This window comes from Vicia villosa, linkage group LG4 (genome assembly GCF_029867415.1).
Source record: "Vicia villosa cultivar HV-30 ecotype Madison, WI linkage group LG4, Vvil1.0, whole genome shotgun sequence".
Classification (NCBI taxonomy): Eukaryota; Viridiplantae; Streptophyta; class Magnoliopsida; order Fabales; family Fabaceae; genus Vicia; species Vicia villosa.
The window spans coordinates 54,317,455-54,341,655 of NC_081183.1; the positions used below are offsets into that span (position 1 = coordinate 54,317,455).

The following is a 24,201-nucleotide window of genomic DNA, read 5'->3' on the forward strand; positions in this document are numbered from 1 at the left end:
CTGTTTATAATTAAAAACGATAAGTAATTGATGATTTGGTTCACAAATGAGAAAGCATGCTAAGGTTGATGTATAAATCTTATGTAACCCCTTGAAAATACCGTTGTTCATGAAAAGATGTGACCACAATTGAGTATCAATTCTATAAAATAGTTTTCCCTAATTCCTTAGTGGAGAACTTCTTAATACTTAAAAGTCAATTTCAATTCCTCAATAATTGATTTTAGTATTAAGGCATTATGCATCGTGTTCTAGAATGGATGATCACTATGGTGAAATCCTTATTCCTAAGCGATTTACCGGTAATGTTTTGATTCAAAACGCATTAGAGTGGTGTGTCAAGCCTAACCCTAATCATAGATCAACAAAATATTTTCCAATACAATGAAGCATGAAAATCTTTGAATCATAAACTCAAATTATAAAAACATCAAATTCATCACAACGGTTTTAACAAGTCATTACATGAAAAGATTTAGGGACATCACCCTAGCATAAAATAGTTTAGCTACTCATAATGTTTAAGAAAATAACAAGAGTAATTGAAGTCATTACAAGAAATTATCGATTGATATGATCTCCAATCGCGAGTGCTCTTGAAGATCTCTTCCAAAACCCTTGACTCTTCTTTCTCTGTAATTCTCTATGCTCAATGATCCAAGATGCCGGTTCCTTCTTCCTGTTAGGTTTTAGTAGTGTTGGCAGTCATCCCCCCTATCCGAAAGGTCCAAAATACCCTTAATGAGTAAAAGGCTTACAAAATATCACAAGTTGAAAATCTGCCCGCGCCTGCCAACACGGACCGTGTGTAGGAACACGGGTGCCCGTGTTGGTTAACTGCTCCTTTGCCAAAAATTCACTTTCTGCTCATCTTTTCACACGGACCGTGTGCAGGAACACGGGTGCCCGTGTGAAACCTCTGCCTAGCCTTCAAGATGGCTTTTCCATCCACTTTTTGACACGGGCCGTGTGCATGCACACGGGTGCCCGTGTTGACCTCAACTTTGGCTCTTTTGGCTTCTTTCTCCGCTCGTGCTCGCCATAAGTTTCTACCTCTCCCGTGCATCAACCTGGCCACACACAAACTAAAAACCAACGCATAAAACGGCACTTGAATAATACTCAAAACACACTAGCATGCAACAACATCACACAATCGAAAAACAAGAAACTTACTTGAAAAACATATGACAATGCCACTTAGTATTACCAAGATTGCGAATTTCGGTCGGAAAAAGATGCAGAAACTTACTAGAAATGGTGACCGATCACATGGCACCAAATCGCACTCAGTTACAGAATCTTTCCCAGAAAGCTAATGAGTCCTTCAAAGAATATGCGCAGAAATGGCGCGAGTTGGCGGCTAGAGTCCAACCACCTATGCTAGAAAGAGAGATGATGGACCTGTTCACCAACACTCTAGAGGGCCAATACTACTCCGCCTGCTCTGCATCCTCAAGTTTCGCCGAGTTGGTTATGATTGGTGAACGAATTGAAAGTGGGATTAAGGCTGGTAGAATACAGAATCCAAGTGCTGCTAGTTCCTCCTCTAGGGCTGGTGGAAAGAAGCCATATAATGGGTTTGCCAAGAAGAGAGAGGGGGAAACGAGTGCTGCTTACTATGGTAAAGGTAAAAGCCATGTTTATCAACAGGTAGCCGCTGTGACCATACCGAGTACTCCTCTTCAACAACAACCACAGCAACAGCAGAGGCTTCCCCCGCGTCAGTATCAACAAAAGTCGAGGCCACCAAGAATTTTTTATCCCATACCTATGACATATGCACAATTACTCGCTCATCTCTTACATGGGGACTTGGTGCAACTTCGTACCATGGGCCCTCCACCTGCTAAGCTTCCTCCTAACTATGATGCTAATGCCCACTGTGAATTTCATTCTGGGGCTGCTGGTCATGATATTGAACATTACATAGGATTCATGCATAAAGTACAGGATCTGCTTGATTCAAAAGCTATTGAGTTCACCCCTACCCAAGGACCTAACATTGTACAGAACCCTATGCCTTCCCATGGAACTCATGCCGCAAATGCCATCGATATTGTTGAAGACATTTACTTGGTCAAGGATGTTATTGAATTGGGATCGTTGTTGCCATTATTGAAGAAGGAATTATTGAGGATGAGTCTATACGCCGATTGTGGAGAATTCTGTACTGATTGTGTGGTCACCTCCTCAGTTTGTGACAAGGTGAAAGGTGGGATCCAACAGTTGATAGATGGTGGGTATCTACAGTTTGAGCATGTGCGACATCCAGAGTTAGTCGAGAATGAAATCAATGTGCTATCCATCCCGTATACTCCCGCTAAGATTCCAGTTCCGTCCAGAGCGCCGCCTTTGGTCATTACGTTGCCTGGTCCCATCCCGTATACTAGTGAAAAAGCAATCCCATGGAATTATGGCGGAGAAGTTTTCTACCAACGGGCCAAGCATGAGATTAAAATGCCGGTTGAGAAAGAAGATGTGGATAATGTTGTTGGCATTGGAAGAATGACAAGAAGTGGTCGCATTTTCAATCCTCCCCAAAATACTCGCAATGACAATACAGAAGCTCTAGCTCAAGCAAAAGGGAAGAGGGTGGTAGAAGATACAATGGATCAGGGGCAAAGCTCTAACTCTGAAGACACTGTGGCCAAAGAGATGGAAGAGTTCCTAAAGATCATCAAGAAAAGTGAGTATAAAGTGGTTGATCAACTGAGTCAAACTCAATCAAAGATTTCGATCTTACAGTTGCTTTTGTGTTCGGAGACACATCGAAACGCTTTGTTGAGACTCTTAAGTACTGCTTTCGTCCCTCTAGAGATCTCAGTGAATCAACTCGAAGGGGTGGTGTCAAACATCAATGCTGGTAATGGATTGGGGTTCACTGATACTGATTTGCCTTCCGAAGGTAGAAACCACAATAGAGCTTTGCATATATCAGTAGAGTGTAAAGGGACTATGTTATCACGTGTTCTCGTGGATAATGGATCTTCTTTGAATGTATTACCGAAGTCGTCTTTAATGAGGCTAGACTATTCAGGTGTTGAGATAAGGCCGAGTGAATTGACAGTGAGAGCCTTTGATGGGTCAAAGAGATCAGTATTTGGGGAGGTTGACTTGCCAATAATGATAGGCCCTCAGCTTTTCACTATTACCTTCTTTGTGATGGATATCCACCCGTCTTACAGTTGTCTCCTGGGACGTCCATGGATCCATGCTGCTGGGGCCGTGACTTCCACATTGCATCAGAAACTCAAATTCGCGACTTAAGGAAAGATAGTCACAATATGTGGGGAGGAAGAACACGTGGTAAGCCATCTTGCATCTTTCAGGTATATTGATGTGGAAGGAGAGGTCCACGAAACGCCTTGCCAAGCCTTTGAGGCTGTCCAGACCATCAAGATCCCTTATGTTGAAAATAGGAAGTTGGAGGCTCCCATGTCTTCACTAAAGGAAGCTAAAGCTTTAGTTGAATCTGGTCATCCTGAAGGATGGGGTCGAGTCTTGGATTTGCCAATCAAGCAGGATAAATGTGGGATTGGATATCAGTTGGGCCAGAGTTCATCCAATGGGGCCCACAAGAAACCTGGAACCTTCGTTCCGATCAAGTTCTCTAGTGCGGGCATCGTCAGGGATCATATTTGTGCTGCTGATGATGATATGGATAGTGATTATGACATTGAAGAATGGATCAAGCCGTGTGCCCCAGGACAGAAGCTTCTCAACTGCTCATCTGAAGACATCATCTCAATTGCTCTTGACCAAAAGTAATACTGTTTGTTTTTATTCATCATGCAATAATTCCTGTGTTCTGCCCAAGACACAGTGAACACATGTAGGGCATCATTTGTTGTCTTTCAATGTTAAGATCATTAATAAAAGGACGTTTTTGCATTCAAATATTTTGTTCCCTGTCTTTCACTTTTTACTTTTACATTTATTTTAAATAAATAAAAAGGGAAATAATAAAATAATAAAAAATGGCAATGTTTCTTATTCATAATCATCCCTCCATTCTAAAATAAAGCATAAATCATAATCCATGCAGATCCACTTCTCCTCCAGATTCTGTTGATAACAATCTTGCTATGTCTTGGTATGACTTCAACAATCCTATCTACACCGCTGAAGAAGGGGATGAGGAAGATTGTGAACTCCCTGATGAGTTGGCCAGATTGTTGAAACAAGAAGAGAAAGTGATCGAGCCGCATCAAGAGCCTATTGAGGCGGTGAATCTTGGCACCGAAGAGATGAGAAGGGAGGTTAAAATAGGGGCTTCTTTGAATGAGGATGTGAAAGAAAAGTTGATTGGAATGTTGAAAGAGTATTCTGATATCTTCGCTTGGTCTTACGAAGATATGCCTGGATTAGATACTGATATTGTTGTGCACAGGTTACCTCTTAAAGAAAACTCTCCGCCTGTCAAACAGAAACTCAGGAGAACACGTCCTGATATGTCCAAGAAAATCCAGGAAGAGGTTCAGAAACAGTTTGATGCAGGTTTTCTTGCTGTAACAGTTTATCCACCATGGGTCGCAAATATTGTACCCGTACCTAAGAAATATGGGAAAGTACGAATGTGTGTCGACTATCGAGATCTGAATAGAGCGAGCCCGAAGGACGATTTCCCGCTTCCTCACATTGATGTATTGGTAGATAATACTGCTCAGTTCTCGGTTTTCTCCTTCATGGACGGTTTCTCTGGTTACAATCAAATAAAGATGGCACCCGAGGACATGGAAAAGACAACATTCATTACACCTTGGGGCACCTTTTGTTACAAGGTCATGCCGTTTGGGTTGAAGAATGCTGGGGCAACCTATCAAAGAGCTATGGTGACTTTGTTTCACGACATGATTCATAAAGAGATTGAGGTCTATGTGGACGACATGATTGCAAAGTCCCATACTGAGGAGGAGCACCTTGTCCACCTGAAGAAGTTGTTCGAAAGGTTAAGAAAGTTCAGGTTAAGGTTGAATCCCAATAAATGCACTTTCGGAGTGAGATCGGGAAAGTTGCTTGGTTTCATCGTAAATGAAAGGGGTATTGAGGTCGATCCCGCCAAGGTAAAAGCTATACAAGAGATGCCTGAGCCGAGGACTGAGAAGCAGGTTCGTGGGTTCCTAGGAAGGTTGAATTATATTGCAAGGTTCATCTCACACCTTACCACCACGTGTGAACCTATCTTCAAGCTATTGAGAAAGAATCAGGCAATAAAGTGGGATGACAATTGTCAAAAGGAATTTGATAAGGTTAAAGAGTATTTGCAAGAGCCTCCAATCCTCATGCCTCCAGTGGAAGGTAGACCTTTGATTATGTACCTGACGGTCCTCGAGAATTCAATGGGGTGTGTGCTGGGTCAGCATGACGAGTCCGGTCGAAAAGAGCACGCAATTTATTACCTTAGCAAAAAGTTTACCGATTGTGAAACGAGATACTCACTACTCGAGAAAACTTGCTGTGCTTTGGCATGGGCTGCTCGCCGACTGAAACAGTATATGTTGACTCACACCACTTTATTGATTTCAAAGATGGATCCGATCAAATATATATTTGAGAAACCAGCATTGGCAGGAAGGATTGCCTGTTGGCAAATGATCTTGACAGAATATGACATACAATACACTACTCAGAAGGCCATTAAAAGTAGTGTAATTGCTGATTATCTTGCGCATCAACCTGTGGACGATTACCAGTCTATGTACTTTGAGTTTCCTGATGAAGATATAATATGCGTGGCAGAGACTTCCAAAAGTCAAGATCAAGAGGAAGGACCTGAACCAGGGGCGCGATGGACGCTCGTGTTCGATGGTGCCTCTAATGCATTGGGTAATGGTATTGGGGCTGTGCTTACTTCTCCAACAGGTTTTCATATTCCATTTACGGCCAGGATTTGTTTTGATTGTACTGATAATGTGGCTGAATACGAGGCTTGCATATATGGTATTGAGGCAGCCATTGATTTGAGGATTAAAAATCTCGCAGTTTATGGAGATTCTGCTTTGGTGATTAGTCAGATCAACGGAGATTGGGAAACACGCCACCCCAACTTGATTCCCTATAGAGAACATGTGGTGAAATTGGCTCAATACTTTGATGAGATCACCTTCGATCACATCCCTCGAGAGGAAAATCATTTGGCCGATGCTTTGGCCACTTTAGCATCCATGTTCAAAGTCAAATGGGACAATGAAGCGCCGTCAATTGTGATCAAAAGGTTGGACGAACCTGCATTCTGTGGCGTCATTGATAATGTGCCTGATGAGAAACCATGGTTTTATGACATTAAGAAATTTCTGGAGACCCAAGAGTATCCTGAGGGTGCTTCCCTTACGGATAGGAAAACTCTGAAGAGACTATCTGCCAAGTTCTTCATGGCTGGAGGTGTGTTGTACAAAAGGAATTTTGATTATGTGTTGCTCAGATGCGTGGATAGACACGAAGCAGCAAAGATCATGCAAGAGGTGCATGAAGGATCCTTTGGTACACATGCTAGTGGACACACCATGGCTAGGAAAATATTGAGAGCAGGTTATTATTGGTCAACCCTGGAACACGATTGTTTCAACCATGTGGTGGTATGTTACAAATGTCAAGTGTATGCAGATAGGGTTCATGTACCCCCGGTTCCTCTGAATGTGTTGACATCTCCTTGGCCGTTTGCTATGTGGGGCATCGATATGATTGGGGAAATTAAGCCCATCGCCTCTAACGGGCATCGCTTCATCCTCGTTGCTATTGACTATTTCACCAAGTGGGTTGAAGCTGTTTCTTATGCAAATGTCTCCAAGCAAGTAGTGACTCGCTTCATCAAGCACCATATAATTTGTCGTTATGGGGTTCTTGAGAGAATTATCACTGATAATGGATCCAACCTCAATAATAAGATGATGAAGGAATTATGTAAGAATTTGAAGATTACGCATCATAACTCCTCCCCGTATCGGCCAAAGATGAATCGCGCAGTTGAAGCGGCCAATAAAAATATCAAGAAGATTGTGCAAAAGATGGTGGTCACTTATAAGGATTGGCATGAGATGTTGCCCTTTGCTTTACATGGTTATCGTACCTCGGTGCGTACTTCCACAGGGGCAACTCCTTTCTCGTTAGTATATGGCATGGAAGCGATTCTTCCGGTGGAGGTTGAGATTCCTTCATTAAGGGTATTAACAGATGTGAAGCTTAGTGAAGCTGATTGGGTCCAGACCAGATTTGATCAACTGAACCTCATTGATGAAAAGAGACTAGCAGCCATATGCCATGGGCAAGCCTATCAAAAGAAGATGAAGAGAGCCTTCGACAAGAAGATTCGACCTCCACACTTTCAGGTTGGTGACCTTGTGCTCAAGAAGATCCTGCCTATTCACAACAATCCTAGGGGAAAGTGGATTCCGAATTACGAAGGGCCTTATGTTGTAAAGAAAGTCTTCTCAGGTGGCGCCATGATCCTCTCGACTATGGATGGCGAAAACTTTCCACTCCCCGTAAATGCAGACGCAGTTAAAAAATACTTCGCATAAACCTGATCAAAAATGAAAATAAAAGAAAAGGAAAAGATCAGGCAAAAGAATGAAAAAGAAATAAAGTACACCCGCTAAGTTGAAAACCCGAAAGGGCGACTTAGGCAAAAAAAAGGGTCCTGGTGGATTGAAAACCCGAAAGGGCGGTCCAGGCAAAAGAGGGACAAAAAGCGAATGACTGCGTCGTGCATTGGATCCTCGAGCATAGTTAGTCACCACAATTGGAGGACTCAGAAGGGTAAAGGATCAAATTCATTCACCCGTTTTTGAAAGCAAAACAGAAGGAATATGGAAGATCTGCAAGGCATAGCAAGATTGGAACCCAATGGAATCTTCTCTTACGTTGCCATGTTTGTAAATGCTGTTTGTTTTCCCTTTTTGGTGGCCACCTCCTTAAGGAGGCCACTTCCTGATGTACTCGCCTGTGTTAGGCATTTCTCTTCATTAATAAAAAGATATTTCACTCAAAAAAATTCCTACATCGTTTTATTTTTACCGTTTTGTTTACAAAAACGTCCAATTATTTTGGTAAGCATTGCATTTCTAACACCGAAGTCCTACAAAAAGAACATGATCTAAAACAGATAGGATTGCTTAGAGATTTTGAGTACTTGGGATGGTGGACGAGGCAAAACCATCGTACCTAGGGCATATTTGCTTGATTTGTTTTGCAGGAAGCTCCGATCATTCAGCACAGTCAGATGCCAGTGCCTACGCTTCAAGAACCCAAAGGTCTCCTTTCCTTCAAAAAAAAAAACCAGAGTTTATTTCTCTGAAGAGCTCTCATCCAAGGATCAAATGCTCCGCAGTGTTGATTAGATTCCCTTATTCTTCGACAAGATGTGGAAGTTCAAAAAGGGGAGGTGCAATCTTCAAAGTTTCCAAACATGATGACGATAATGTCTCTCAAAAGTGTCATTGTGTATCTTTCCTCACAAGCTTTCTGGCGCAAACTATTCCCCTGCCGAAGCTACATATCAGGATTGGTCGAGAAATCATCTGGTGTGACCTTGCAAGATCAAGAAAGCAAAAGAATCCCCCACAGAGTGCTTTGGACAGAAGAATCTCTCCGATGTTCATCTGCCTTCTCTTGCATATAGTAATCATTGCATTCACATTGCATCTACAAAAATGCGTAGCATTTCCATGAATATGGAACATTACGCCAGAAAAAATTCAAACATGCATCAAAGCATAAGCCAGGTTTGTATATGCTACGAAAGCACGAGGTAGTATATCCCCAACAAGGGTCTAGTCTTTACTAGTCTCCTTCCGTCAAGTCCAATGATTATTGGCATCTCTTTCCCTAAAGTCTTGTTGTTACAGGCATCCTTCAAATCCTATTTGTTACTAGTAAAAGTCCTGTTGTTACAGGCATCCTTTGGTCAGTTCTAGTTGTTACTAGTCTGCTCCTTTAAAGTCCTGTGGTTACACGCATCTTGCAGTTAGGTCTGATTGTTATTGGTCCTTTCCTTCAAAACCTGGTTGTTACCAGTAAAAGTCCTGTTGTTACAGGCATCCTTTGGTCAGTTCTAGTTGTTACTAGTCTGCTCCTTTAAAGTCCTGTGATTACAGGCATCTTGCAGTTAGGTCTGATTGTTATTGGTCCTTTCCTTCAAAACCTGGTTGTTACCAGTAAAAGTCCTGTTGTTAGAGGGATCCTTTGGTCAGTTCTAGTTGTTACTAGTCTACTCCTTTAAAAGTCCTATTGTTATAGGCGTCCTTTGGTCAGTTCTAGTTGTTACTAGTCTGTTCCTTTAAAAGTCCTGTGGTTACAGGCATCTTTCGGTTAGGTCTGATGGTTATTAGTCCGGTCCTTCAAAATCTGGTCGTTACCAGTAAAAGTCCTGTTGTTACATGCATCCTTTGGTCGAGTCTAGTTGTTACTAGTCTGTTCCTTCAAAGTCCTGTTGTTACAGGCATCCTCTGGTTAGGTCTGATTGTTATTGGTCCTTTCCTTCAAAGTCTGGTTGTTATCGGCAAAAGTCCAGTGGTTGACTGGCGTTTCCTGTTTATGTTAAGCATTTAATAGTATCCCTTGTTTGGAATCAGTAGTAACTGATGTCCTCTTTCAAAATCACAATCACAGATGTCACCTCGGAGTTGTTACTCCAGAGCGCAAATTTTTGGGTTCCTTGGTATTCAATCCACTTACACCTCAAATGTCCAGAACTTGTATCGTTTGTACATTCAGGTCTAAGAAGATTGAATAGGGGCAGCTGTTGCACCCCAAAATTTGCCCACTTATTTATTCCCCAATTGGCTTTCATGACACATTCATATGCATACCTCACGTAGGTCATCCACTCAATACATACATTCATAACACAGTCACTACTCAAGAAAATTGACAAAAAGAGGCTGAGGTTGGGGCAATTCTTGGTTAAAAAAGTCAGATCTGAGGTCTTATTAAAGAGGATCATTTCCAAGGGCATACTCCTAAAATCAGGGTTTCATTCTCTCCAAGTCACAGCTCCGGTTAAAAGATACAATCCACAAGTTCATCAGGCTTTTCAAACTAGGGTTTTGACCAAAGTCAACCCAGTTGACTTCTCGGTCAACATATAATCAGGAGATGATTTTTGAGTACGAAATATGGTTGTCTGGAGGAAGTATTCATTGGAGCCCTTTGGTTGAAAACTGTTTGAGAATCAGATCAGAAACGGATTAATCGAGAAATTCATCTGAAAACGGAAAATCAGGAAAAGTTGACTTTTGTGGTCAAAATCAGGGTCAAAGGTCAAATATCAACTTTTGGTTGAAAATTGGTCAAAGAAAGTCAACAAAACAAAATAAAGTCAAGGAAATGTCAAAGTTACCAAAAATGGAAGTTAGTTGAAAAAGGAACCTGCCATAAATAGAAAGTTTCACACTTAGAATTTTTTTTGGAGGATTGGAAATTGGTTGGGTAGCTGACTTCATGGTTGATTTTCACGTATCTCAAGGCTTCATTTCAAAAAAATCACAACATAAAAAATGTTCTATTCATGGCCCTCTACAATTTTGTGGTTGGGAAGATTTTCATTAGAAGCCTAGATCAAGAGTTAACAAGGTTGGAAGATTGAGGAATCATAGATGATCAAGTCAAGTTGCAAGGCAAATTTCTGGGCAGCATGCAAACATTTCTACAAACACGTGGTATGCCAAACTTCAAGATGATTATAGAGAAGCACAGTGACTCATCAGGTGCAACCTTGGTATTAATCTCTCCTACTCCATGCTCTCTTTCAATTGGCATCAAAACCATAGCCATTGGATGTGTAATGAAGGAATTAGAAAGGCTAAAAGTGGTGACCAGGCGAAGGTAACTTTGGGCGTGTGACTGGGCCAGAAGTTCAGGTCACACGTATGCTTTTCATCGAGCAGGTAGTGTGCCATTTTTAAGTCAGGTTATGGGCAGATGAAAGCATCCAATTGACTCAAATTCAGCGTCAATCTACTCCCCTCCATGTTTTCTTTCAATTGGCGCTAAGATCATGGTATCTGGACTTGTGGTTAGCAAATTACAAAATTTTAAAGTGGTGCTCTCACAAAGGTTTGTTTTGGCAAAGAACCCTTGGCCAAGGACGAATCACACGCGTGCAAGGCCTTGACAGTAACGGCAACACAAGTTCGTGACCACTTTTCTTCCATTCCAAACCTCATTTAAAAAATCTCCAAACATAAAACCTCTTGTCCTCCATGCCTTCTTTCCATTGAGCAAAAATTTGAAACAAATGGTGAAGCTTGGCTAGAGTTATAAGACTCCAAAGTGAGCTCCATGGATGGCCATGCATGAGCTATGATACATATTGTTCAAGGGAAAACGCTACAATACATACACCACACCATACAATCTATGCACCCACACTTCATGATATAAAAGAAACACTTCACACTTCACAAGGGGAGCACGATTCATTCTTCTTTTTCTTTTTTCAGTTTCACAAAACCTCTTCTCTCTCTCTCTTACCATTCTCTCCTTGCTCTTATCTCTTCATCACCTTCATTCTCTCACCACCGTAACAAACTTTTCAACAAACTCATCACCACCATAACCACCTCTAACAACCATGTAACAAACTTCAACCTTCATCTTCAGTCTCCTAATCACCACCACTGCGCCTCCACCCGCATCATCTTCTTCTCATCATCTACATCCATAGCCGTTGCGAAAGAACGTTGAAGATCACTGATCACCGTCATCATCACCTATCTTCAAGCTTCGATCTCAGATCCATCAAGATCAGAGTGCCAAATTCCTGTAGACCACGAGTTCATTTCTCGGATATCTCTTTGCTTTCGTGAAGGCGTGTTCGTTATCATCATCAAGACTTGAAGGAGTTGAAGGTAGCAACCAGAAATCGTTCGTCGCTTTTGTTCAAGAACTTTTCAGGTAAACTCATCGAACCGCTCCTTGCATCCATATAGCTCTATCCATGTTCGAAATGTGCGACGCATATGGAATTGTAATTGCGTGTTATTAGCTTGGATCTCTGTGAACAATAGTCTCGTTCTTGATAGTGCTATATGCGTTTGGCTGTGTTGCTGTTGGTGTGCGTTTTAATGGAAGTTTGATATGTTAGGGCTTTATAGAGGCACTCGGTATGAATGTTAGAGGAAACATTCAGAAAAATGGATGTTATATTTGGAATCTACATGAAATTTAGAGTGGAAAGCTGTTGGCTTTTTTATACTTCTGGAAGGTTTTGTCCGTCGGCGCCGTAGAAGGTCATCGGAGGGGACGACCGGAGAAGGTATCTCCGGCGTCTGCATGGCCATGCATCCCCCCAGCCATGTGCTTGCGTGGCATCACGTGATTTGCATTCTTCCCCAATTAGTTGCTTTTTGACTTTATTTCATTAAATAGACTATTAGGTGGCACGCTATGGTTGGTTCGTGGCTTGTATTTTTGTCTTTATCTCATTAAAATCCACACTGACCAATTGACACTTCATTTCAGGCATGTATGTTACGTTCACATGATTAATCATAGTGTTAAAAAATAAATAAAATGCTGATTAAAATTGAAATAGAATTGATTCCATGAACTTGGGCCTCGTTTAGATTGGGCTTAGTCACTATCTGGAATTGCACTCCCTCATCACTAATGCAACGCGCCTGTTTGATTAATGGGCTCAGGTTTTTTTTGCTCCACACCCCACAGTTCTGGGCCCATGCGCCAGTTGCAATTAGTTTTAGTTCATCTTGGTTTTTTCTTTTGCACCCCCTGCTGGCAATTGAGAAAATCAATTAAAAATAGTTTTCTTTTGTTATTTTGCATATTAATTCGTTTTGGCTTAAATAAAAAATAATAAAAACGGTTTTTCCTAACCAATTAGAACTTTAGGAATTTCGTATCCTTTTTTTTTCTTTCAATGTTAATTGTTGAATTTTTTTTCTTTCAATGTTAATTGTTGAATTTCCTTGTTTTTTGGTTGATAAATAATAATAGTAATAAATAGTCCTTTTTAGTTTTAACTGTTGAAAATAGTCTTAAATATGATGAAAAATATCAAAATTGCTTGTAAATATTTTCCTCTTTAGTCTAGATTTTGTTTCTTTTTTTTTTTTGTGAATATTTGCATACTTTCTAAAATGTCTAAAATACCCTTAGTTGTTAAAGTCGACTATAGTCAACTTAAACAACTCTCCTCTTAGTTAACCCCCTTTAGATTGTAGTTTAGTTTTTTAAATAGGAATTAGAATAACACTAAGATTAGAGAATAGGTTAGTTCCCCTTTGTTCATTCTTTTCTTTTTCAACATTAAAACACTAATAAATAAAGAGGCGAATCACATTAAGAGAGTGATAGAGAAATGAGTGGGATTAATTCCCTAATCTGTTTCTCAATCACTTAGTGGCATAGAAATGAGGGGATTCATTCCCTAATCTGTTTCCCGGTCACTATTTAATGGGAGAGAAATGAGTGGGATTCATTCCCTAATCTGTTTCTCGAACATTAATTAATGGGATAGAAATGAGTGGGATTCATTCCCTAATCTGTTTCTTGAATATTATATAATGGGATAGAAGTGAGTGGGATTCATTCCCTAATCTGCTTCTCGATCATTATACATTTTATGTGATTCGAATCGCAAAGTAAATCCCCTTAAAAAATACCCAACCAAAAACATTTAAAACACTTAATAAAGGCTCGAATTAAAACAAAGTGACAAAGTGGTGCGAAACCTTGTATTGGGTTTTGTTCATCATGTAGTTACATAAAAAACACGAACCCAAGTTCACTCTTTTGCCTTGTTAGGCACTTAAGAACAAGTTAAGTCCTTTCCAAAAGTAGGCGTATAAGTCTCCAAAGGTCGAGCATCGTGGATTGTGACCTTAACCTCTGTTCAACTAAAAAACACAAAACAAATGGAAACTATGGAGCCGAACTACGGTCGCTCTGATTCCTTTTAAGGGATACGTAGGCATTGGGTCCCGGGGCCTAAGCGAGCACACTTGTAAATAATTCCTTCTTTTCCTCGTATTTCTTTTGCATTCATTCGCATTTAGGCTTAGACGTAGATACACCCTTTAGATAGAAACAAACATAGGTGGATACCATCGAGTACGATGGGCGTGAGGGGTACTAACACCTTCCCCTTGCGTAACCGACTCCCGTGCCCTGTTCTCTGGTCGAAAGACCTTGTTCTTGTTCGAGTTAGGTTTCCTAGTATTCCTTTCCCTTATGGGATAAATATATTAGTGGCGACTCTGATTCCATTTTTCGCGGTAGCGACACAGCTCATCTGTAACTGAAGATTCATCATCCTCCATGTTCACTTGAAGCTCAAATCGAAGGAGTCGAGTAGAGCAATTCAGAAGGATTCAGGCCACAATAAGCATCCAGTTAGCATCACTGAGTCTCAAGGAAGCTTTTAGGATCATTCGCACAAGCCCAGGTGCTCTCCATCATCCTCACGACCTTCAGTTTCAGAGGTAAGTTTTTGAACTCCACCTCTTTAATTTAAGCACTCTTTGTGATAAAGCTCGATTCTATCTTGTTCAGCATCATCCGAGGATTGAAAACCCTCCATCATCATTCATTTATTCATCTTGTTTGTCATTTAATTTTAAATTTAGGGTTCATATGTTCTTCGTGTTTTCTGAGAAATTAAATAGTTGTAGTTAATATAAATAGATATTAGTTACATATCTGGATTCGTGAGGAAATTTGGAACAAAATTCATGTTTACACCATCACGTTTGGTTGAGAAACGAGCAAGTTCGGAAATTCAAATTTGGAGAGCTTGAGGTTGAAGATGAAGATGGTGATGGCGCCATTCTTTTGAAAATCAAGGTTTAAGTTTAAAATATATTTAGTTGAATCCGTTTACTAAACGAATTCATCGTTTGCCCTAGTGGCCTCACATGCGCTCTTAGTACTCTCTTGCCCACAAGTCTGGGGTTCGAATCCCCCTCGCCCCAAACTTTTTGATTCTTTTATTTTTCAATGATTTACCACTTGTTTGAAAACATAACCAAATGGGTGTGTGTTATAAACACCAAGCGCGCGTTGGCCCAGTGGTGTTATTTTGAGGTGGTGACTTAGAGAGCGTGTGTTCAAACCTTGGAGGAGACAAATCCATTTTTTTTACCACTATTTCCTTTTATTTTCTACACAAACTTCACATAATTATTTCACTTACCATATTAAATCATTTTCTCTTCATTTTTCACACACTTGTTAATTAATATATATATATTTTATGAATAATCAAAAAAATCATAAAAATATTATTTATTTCATGTGTTTTTATTAGGTTTAAAATAGTATATTTTTTGAGTGTTTTCTTAAATATTTTAAATATACATTTTCATTTTGTTTTGACCTAACTATTTTGTGAATAATTTTATGATAAAACCCTAATCATATAGGTCTTAATTAGGTATAGATTTTATCTTTACCTTAATTAAGTTGACTTTTGTCAATTTTCAAAACTGTTTTCAATCTCCGATTAAACAGATGATTAAGGTTTTCAAACAACAAAACCTTATATCATTTCAATTGTTTTCATAAACAGCTAATCATTTCCAATGGGCCTCTAATAGAGTGTAAGTCCCAGCACCTTTTTCTTTTCATAGTTTGTTTTCAAAAACTGTATTTACAAAATCTTCTTTCTGTTTTCAAAACATTCTTCTGGTATTTGAAGGGCATTATTCCCGATGAAACTCTTCAGATACCTATGTGACCTTTGTCCATCTTCACTTCTTCTGTTTTCAAAACCTTTAACTATTTATCATAAATAATCAACTGTCATCAATAAAATTACCGGTGAGGCTCTGTACATACATCTTCAAAGGCCTCCACTCCATCCAGGTTAGGCTTTACAAGCTTTCAATTTACAGTCTTTATTTAAATTACTGTCAAATATAGAACTGTTTATATATTGTTTAGATCTACGTTTGAGTGTAAAACCTTAGGACAGTTAAACTATATATATATTATAGGAATATGGCCTAGGATTGAGAATGTCTTCCCGGTGAAGTCTCTTTCCTAATTAGAGATCTGTAGTTCAAACCCCCAAGATGAATTATTCCCGGTGAAACATCTTGACAAAAGCCTTAGAACCCAAAATAGGACACATCCACCCAAAGAGGAATTATTCCCGGTGAAACCTCTTACCCATTTGCTTAGAGCCAAAATAAGTTCAAAACCACATAGCTTTCTCTTGTGCTATAACAAGGACCCTCGATGACCCTCAATTAGCCTCCTCTTGGGCTTTGTACAAGGACCCACAGGCTTCTTAAAGGCATTTCCAGCTTCCTCTTGAGCTTGTATACAAGGACCCATCAGGTTTCTTATAAACATAGGAGCAGGTCTTTAGTTACCTTTTAGCCTATCCTGGTGAGTTTCTTCCATTCTTTAAACCAGACTTTAAACAAGCTAAGATTGTCTCAATCTCATATTGATTACACTTTTTGGAATGAGAGACATGGACAGTCTCTGTCACCCTTATCCTCATCAATCTTCCTTAGCAGAGTCTAGGATCCATATTTGCTTATCACCAGCAAGAGTCAGCCTTAATCTTGGGCTTTAAAACAAGAAGTCTCCACTAGATAATCTTTCGGCCATTCATTCTCTCATTTTAACAAAAACCCTTGGAAAGGGTTAGCCTCCACACATTCCTTCATTTTAACAAAAACCCCTGGAAAGGGTCAGCCTCCAAAATCACTCATTCAAATCCAAAGATTCACTCTTTTAAAAGATAAATTCCCCAAAAAGAGTCAAAACCCCTGGAAAGGGTTAGCCTCCAAAAACATGATAAAAGTTTAGTCTTTTAATAGACTATTTCTCCAGCTGAATCAAAATCCCTGGAAAGGGTTAGCTTCCAAAAAACATAAAAATAAATTAGTTTGTCAAATCCTCTAGCAGAATAAAACTTCCCCAGTGAGTCTTTCATTTTTAGTAGCCACAACCTTGGGCTTTGTACAAGGCAGATAAGCCACATTTCCTGTGTCAAAGATTCCTAATCTCAAGGATCTTTTCCCCATAAAGTCTTCCATACTCAGTTTCTTTAAGAGTCAGCCACAACCTTGGGCTTTGTACAAGGCAGAAAATAGTGTTTCCCTAGCTAGAGTAGCCACAACCTTGGGCTTCATACAAGGCACAAATTAATAACTTCCTCAGCTAAGAGTCAGCCACAACCTTGGGCTTTGTACAAGGCACACAAAATAGAGTCATTCATAGTCTTAAAAAAAACTCAGTTATCGTCAACAGTCAGCCACAACCTTGGGCTTTGTACAAGGCACACAAAAATAGAGTCTCCCTAAGAAGAGTCAGCCACAATTCTGGGCTTTGTACAGAATACCAAATAAAATCCATCAAAATAAACACTCTCCAACTAGAGTCAGCCTCAATTCTGGGCTTTGTACAGAACACAATTTCCATGTAATTAACCCCCAGTAAAGTTATCTCCTAGAGTCAATAAAAACAATCAAAAAGCCTCAAGCTTGGGCCTCATACAAGCCAGCTAAAAATCAAATCTTTCAAACAGTAGATAGACATAGCTTATCTCTATAGAGAGATGTTTCTCCTATCTCACCACAAACAAACAATCATTTCAAACAATCATCATTTCAAACAAATCATCATTTCTCCCATTTAGGACTCTGAAAGGCATGCTCTGGCAACAAACCCAGACTTGTACACTTTCCCTAATTTGGATGAGAATCTTTCTTTCATTCAAGAGGCATGTTGGCTGTCATACTTGATAAACCAAGTAGGATCCCTCTCTTAATGAAATGAACTCAGCTTTTCTGTCACTTTAAAATGTTTGTGGTGGAATAGTAGAAATACCTCTCTGTAAAGATGATTTCATGTCTCTTTATTGTAAACAGAGATTTAATTCAAAGCTTCAACCTTGAGCTTCAAGCAAGGCACCCAAAAAATCATTTAAAATCCCTAGTTAGTTCCCCGAACTACATTAAACTCTGACTTCCATTAGGGATATGTAGGCATGAGGTTCACAAGGAATCTCAGCGAGCTAATAAAATACCAAAAATAGTCAGTTTGTTTGTCTGTCTGTCTGTCTTTTTAAATCAATTCAATTCTCTCTCCTAACACAAAGGAGAAACTTTCCCAATCATTAAGCACAAACACAATCACAATGACACAGAGAAGGTTCCCGTAGAGTACTACGGATATGTTGGGTGCTTAAACTCTTCCCTATGTATAACCGACCCCCCGAACTCCAGAATTTCTAGTCTAGGTGAAATCCCCACACTTAGCAAACTCCTAGGGTTTAGTTGAGATCTTTTTTTCCCTTTCCTACTCGTAGGATAATAAGAAAGTTCGTGTGATATCGTAGGAAGAACTGAAATAAAATTCATCCCATCCCGGGCGCATTCTCCTTCCAAATTTTGCGTGAAGGGTCTAGCGTGCCGTCCTCCCAAGTGAAACGGGGAGGTAAAAAAAATGACACCACAGATAGAAGTGATCATGGTGGAGAATTCGAGAACAATCTCTTTGAAAAGTTCTTTAAAGAAAATGGCATTTCTCTTGTCCTAGAACTCCTCAACAAAATGGAGTTGTTGAACAAAAGAATAGGACATTGCAAGAAATCGCAAGAACCATGATTAACGAAACCAACATGGCTAAACATTTCTGGGCAAAAGCAGTGAACATAGCGTGTTATATTCAAAATAGAATCTCTATAAGACCTATTCTTGAAAAGACTCCTTATGAATTGTGGAAAAATAGAAAACCCAACATTTCATATTTCCATCCGTTTGGATTTACTTGTTATATTTTGAATACTAAAGAGCATCTGAACAAGTATGATTCTAAGGCAAAAAAGTTCTTTCTGCTTGGATATTCTGAACAATCAAAAGGTTATAGAGTATACAATTCAGAAACTCTGATTGTTGAAGAATCAATCAATGTTAGATTTGATGATAAGCTTGGCTATCAAAAGCAAAAGCAAGTTGAAAATTTTGCAGATATGGAAATTCAACTTACACATACTGAAGACTCAGAAGCAAAAGAAAATTATGAAAATCCTCTAATTACAACATCTATGGAGAACATGAGAAACTCTGAGGAACACTCACATAAAAGATCTTCTAGACTCAACTGTGCATATCCAGAAGATGTTATTCTTGGAAAGAAAGAAGACTCCATAAGAACTAGATTTTGGTGATTGTTGTTGTGAGGATTAATAACATGATTAATTAATGTTTGTGTGTTGAGTCCACCAAGATGCTTGTGAGGTTGTATGTTTGAATGATGACATGACTTTGATGAATACATGAATGATGATGCCATTTTGACTAGCCGTGGTCATTGATTTTGTGAAGTTGAACATCATGCATTCATACCATATTTGTAGGACGATAGTCTAGTGATTTTATAGGACCATTGGTCTAGAGACGATCATTAATCCCATTGTGAGGATTGAGTGTAATATTGTGATGTGCTCTTGTTCCAAGCGGGAATCAATCTATGGTGGGGATCTTTGGAGAACGATGACTGAGTCATCACTGATGAATTGGACCACATACATGAGTCCATTGTTGTTGCATTGCATTGTTGTGATGTTGTGTGATTTGAAGATATTTGATTATTTGTGATTTGAAATACCTAAGTGATAATTGTGATTGAATCATAAGGTGATATTGTGAATAGGTGATGATATGTAGGTGTAGGTAAGTAAGCGTATATGATGGATACATTGTATCGATATATGTATGATTGGTTAATTGTATACAACTACTATATCTATTCCTTATGTCTAATATAATATTATAAAATACTCACCCTTTCTGTTGTAATGTTGCCTCCACGTGGGTAACACGCAGGTAATCAGGAGTAGTCCGTCGAGCTTAGAGGATAGCTTCTTGGCGTCTTTTTACTATTTGTTTAGATTGAAGGGAGTCTTGCTCTGATACGTAATATCGGGGTCGGGGTCTGTTGTACCCCAATTTTCGACCACCGAGATCCCACCATATCTTAAATATTAGGATCATCATTATCATCATAATCATCATGCATTTATCATTTGCTAACAAAAATACAAAAAAAATTGTTATTTGTTGCTTGTGAGGCCCACAACGGAATTCAACATTTTTCTATGAATCAAAGGATTGTCTGATCAAAGGATGGTTCAATGCAAGATCAATCACTTTCAAATTCACCAGAGGCTCCAATTAGGGTTTTTGACCTAATTCCACTAGAGGGTTGAATTTTAATCAGGACATGGTTCCAAGACTCAAACCATGATTCAAAGGCATCCAAATCAACATTATAGTCCATTCATATCATTCATTTGAAGAGGATACCTTGATTCATTTGGAAATCACAAAACTGTAGTTCATTTGGAAAAAGTCAACAATGCAAGTCTACTTTTGACTTTTAAGAAAAATGGTCAACTATGGAATTTTAAGGATCCAAATCATCATCATATGAATATTGAAGACATTTGATCAAAGAAAATCCAAAGAATTCATCAAGAATCAAAAGGTCAACAAAAGTCAAAATTAGGGTTTTAAGTGAATTTTGACCTAATTTTGGGAACTCCAAATTTTGCCTACAAACTAAAAAATATCCAAACATGAAAGTTGTAGATCTTGACAAAACAAACAACTTATCACAATGCAACTTTTGGCTAAAAGTGATTATCTTGAGAGATTTTAGATTAATAAGGTTTATGTCTAAAAAACTTAGAAAATTTCTAAGTGTTTTCACCTAGTTTTTTTACTAACTTTATGACCTTTTTTCTCCATGATCCAAAACGAATTTGAGGAAAATTTTAACAAGTGAATTGAAGTATGTAGAAAGGGATTTCCAAAGATACCACTAGCATGAAAATCCATGGCTTGATCAGTGAGATATGATTTTGTGAAGAAGGCACCATGAACACTTGAATTCAAGAATGAAGATGAAAAAGTTATGAACCAAAACCATTTCAAATGCAAAGATTCCTTTCTTGCAGCCCATATAACTTGTTCCAATCACCATAATAAGAATATTACACTTGCTTTTGAGCTATAATCCAAGTGTTTAAGACATTATCCAAGTGATCATTCCATTAATGGCATAAAGATCACACTTCCATTTTGATAAAGAGGCTTTATGCACTAAGTCAACTTGTCTTGAGCCTCTCCCATTTATCCTCTGCAAAAAAAGCATTTCAAATGCCATAAGAAACCTCTCTAATATCATGACAAAGTCTCCCAAGCATGCTTAAAGCATTTTACCTTCCATGGGAAAACCAAAAATCTCATTTCTTCACAAATAAGCAAGGTGGTACAAGAGTCATATGGAAGCTTCAAACTTCTGAATTTTTTCCCTTCACAAACCCTAATCCTTTCCTATAAATAGAGAATATTGAAGGATAGAAAAACACTTAGAAAGGGGGGGGGGGGTTTGAATAAGTGTAGTCTAAAAACTTGAACGATAAAAATAATTTGCACAGTTATTTTTATCCTGGTTCGTTGTTAACTAAACTGCTCCAGTCCACCCCCACAGAGTGATTTACCTCACCTGAGGATTTAATCCACTAATCGCAACAGATTACAATGGTTTTCCACTTAGCCCACGACTAAGTCTTCCAGAGTATCTTGATCACAACCTGATCAACCAGGAACAAATGCTTAGACACAAGCTAAGACTTTCTTAGAGTATCCTGACCACCATGTGATCACTCTAAATACAACTGCTTAGACACAAGCTAAGACTTCCTAGAGTATCCTGATCAACACTTGATCACTCTAGTTACTTACAAATTAATGTAATCAATTCTAAGAGTATTACAATTGCTTCTGAAAAGCTATAATCACAACAGTGATATTTCTCTTAATGTTTAAGCTTAATGTCACTAATATATTACAACAGCAATGTAGTGAGCTTTGATGAAGATGAAGTTTCTGAGCTTTGAGTTGAACAGCGTTTCAGCAAGTCTTTCAGAATAAGTTCGTTCAAAAGTTGGTAACCTTGCTTCTTATCAGAACTTCATATTTATAGGCACTTGAGAAGATGACCGTTGGGCGCATTTAATGCTTTGCGTATTCCGTACAGCATTGCATTTAATGTTTTACGCTTTTGTCAACTACCTCGAGCCTTGTTCATGCTGTGTCTATTGACGTTGCCTTTAATAGCTTCTAACGTTCCTTTTGTCAGTCAGCGTAGCCTGCCACTTGTACTTGCTTCTGATCTGATGTTTGTGTATATAATGTTTGAATATCATCAAAGTCAAACAGCTTGGTGCATAGCATCTTCTTGTCTTCTGACCTTGAAGTGCTTCTGAGCGTGATACCATGAGAACTTCAGTGCTTCTGCTTCTGTACTCAAGTTCTTCTGATGCTTCCATAGACCCATGTTCTGATTCTGCTTTGACCATCTTCTGATGTCTTGCCAGACCATGTTCTGATGTTGCATGCTGAACCTTCTGAGTCAAAGCTTCTGAGCGCTGATTTGTGCACACTCTTTATATATTTCCTGAAAGGGAAATTGCAATGTATTAGAGTACCACATTATCTCACACAAAATTCATATCCTTGTTATCATCAAAACTAAGAATATTGATCAGAACAAATCTTGTTCTAACAATCTCCCCCTTTTTGATGATGACAAAAACATATATAAATGATATGAATTTGCGATCAGAAAGAGCAGACGGCTAAAGACAATTTACACAGCTATAGCGTAAGCATGTGAATATGTCTCCCCCTGAGATTAACAATCTCCCCCTGAGATGAATAATCTCCCCTGAAATTAATACTAGAAGAATTTTATAAATAAAAGACTTCCCTGAGTATTTCAGTAGAGACGTTCACATATGCTTGATCTTCAGAACATTCACAGCTTCTGATTCCTGCTTCCATCGGACAGCTTCAGAACTTGAATTTCTTTAGATCTTAAGAATATTCACAGCTTTTGATTCCTGCTTCCATCGGACAGCTTCAGAGCTTGAATTTCTTCTTACATCACTTCATGCTAGATTGTATCAGAACATTATTGAATGTACCAGAGCGTCATCAGAGCATCTCTACATCCTGAAATGTTACAGAACAAAACTAAACGACAAAAGTCAGCATGAAAGAGTCAGAACATAGAATATGTTTCAGAACACATAATATGTATCAGAGCCATATAGAATGTATCAGAACAAATAGACATAATGTTTCAGATCATATTCTATTATCAGAATATCTGAACATTCTTCCTTCTTGTTTCTGATCCTGAAGCTTCATAGCACTCAGCTTGCTTCAAGAATCCAAGAGCTTGATTCATCTTGTTACTTCTTATGTTGATCTTTAAAGAGAATCTTCAATTTTTGCAACAACACAACTTAAAGCATAGAACTTTGCAAGTTTTGTTAGTAAAGCAACTGATTAAATCAAATCATTTATCACATATTCTCCCCCTTTTTGTCATAACATCAAAAACATAAAAGATTCAGATAAAAAACAAAAAGAAACACATGGAAGAAAAAGATAATTTTCATTGAAGCTCAAAAAGACAGAGGTACAGAAGTACAATAAGATAAGGAAGAGAAGATGCACAAAACAGATGCAGCAAAAACAAAAGCAAAAAACAACTAAGACTCAATCTAAGATGACCCTAGCTTTGACAAGATCCTGGCCAGCATCTCTTGAACCCCATTGTTGTGCTCATTCTGCCTCTCTATGAAAGCTCTAAACTCAGCATTGACTGAGCTTTGCTCATCCTGGTTCTTCTGAAGAACTTCCAGAGTCCTTGCAAGACGGGAAGGTTCATCAGAAGAAGCTTCACAGTTTCTATCCACATGGATGGCATTGTGATCTGTAGCTTCCATTGATAGATCATTTGCAGGGATTTCCTCAGCAGGAACTGATTCAGCAACATGATCTTCTACATCTGCTTCTTGCATAGAAGCATCTTCATATTCTACAGCCGGAATCTCAGAATCTCCATTCTCAAGTGCCTGAAGAATGGCAGCTAGATTCCTAGGGGCAGAAGGACCTTCAACTTCTGGTGGGTCAACAACTTCCGGAATGACCAAGCTTGGGTCTTTCTTAGAAGGGTTTTCCCTCAAAAAGTCAAAGAGAGTCTTGAAATCCCCAAGTAGAACAGGATATTGAGGTATAAATACCACAATTTTCCTGCAAGGGTTAGCTTCCAATGCAGCAGCCAGTCTTGCTACTTCCAATTCATCCACAAATTGCTTCTCTTCCAAGGTATATCTCCCTCCGAGACGAGCAAACCAGAGATCTTCAT

The 24,201-nt window shown here is 39.0% G+C and overlaps 1 protein-coding gene across 1 annotated transcript; it reads left to right on the plus strand.

The window, feature by feature from the left end:
* Positions 1 to 1,257: 1,257 nt before the first annotated feature.
* Positions 1,258 to 3,270, plus strand: LOC131597220 (uncharacterized). Its single transcript, XM_058869930.1, has one exon. The coding sequence runs from the start codon at positions 1,258 to 1,260 to the stop codon at positions 3,268 to 3,270; it is 2,013 nt and encodes a 670-aa protein (XP_058725913.1).
* The last annotated feature ends 20,931 nt before the right edge of the window (positions 3,271 to 24,201 follow it).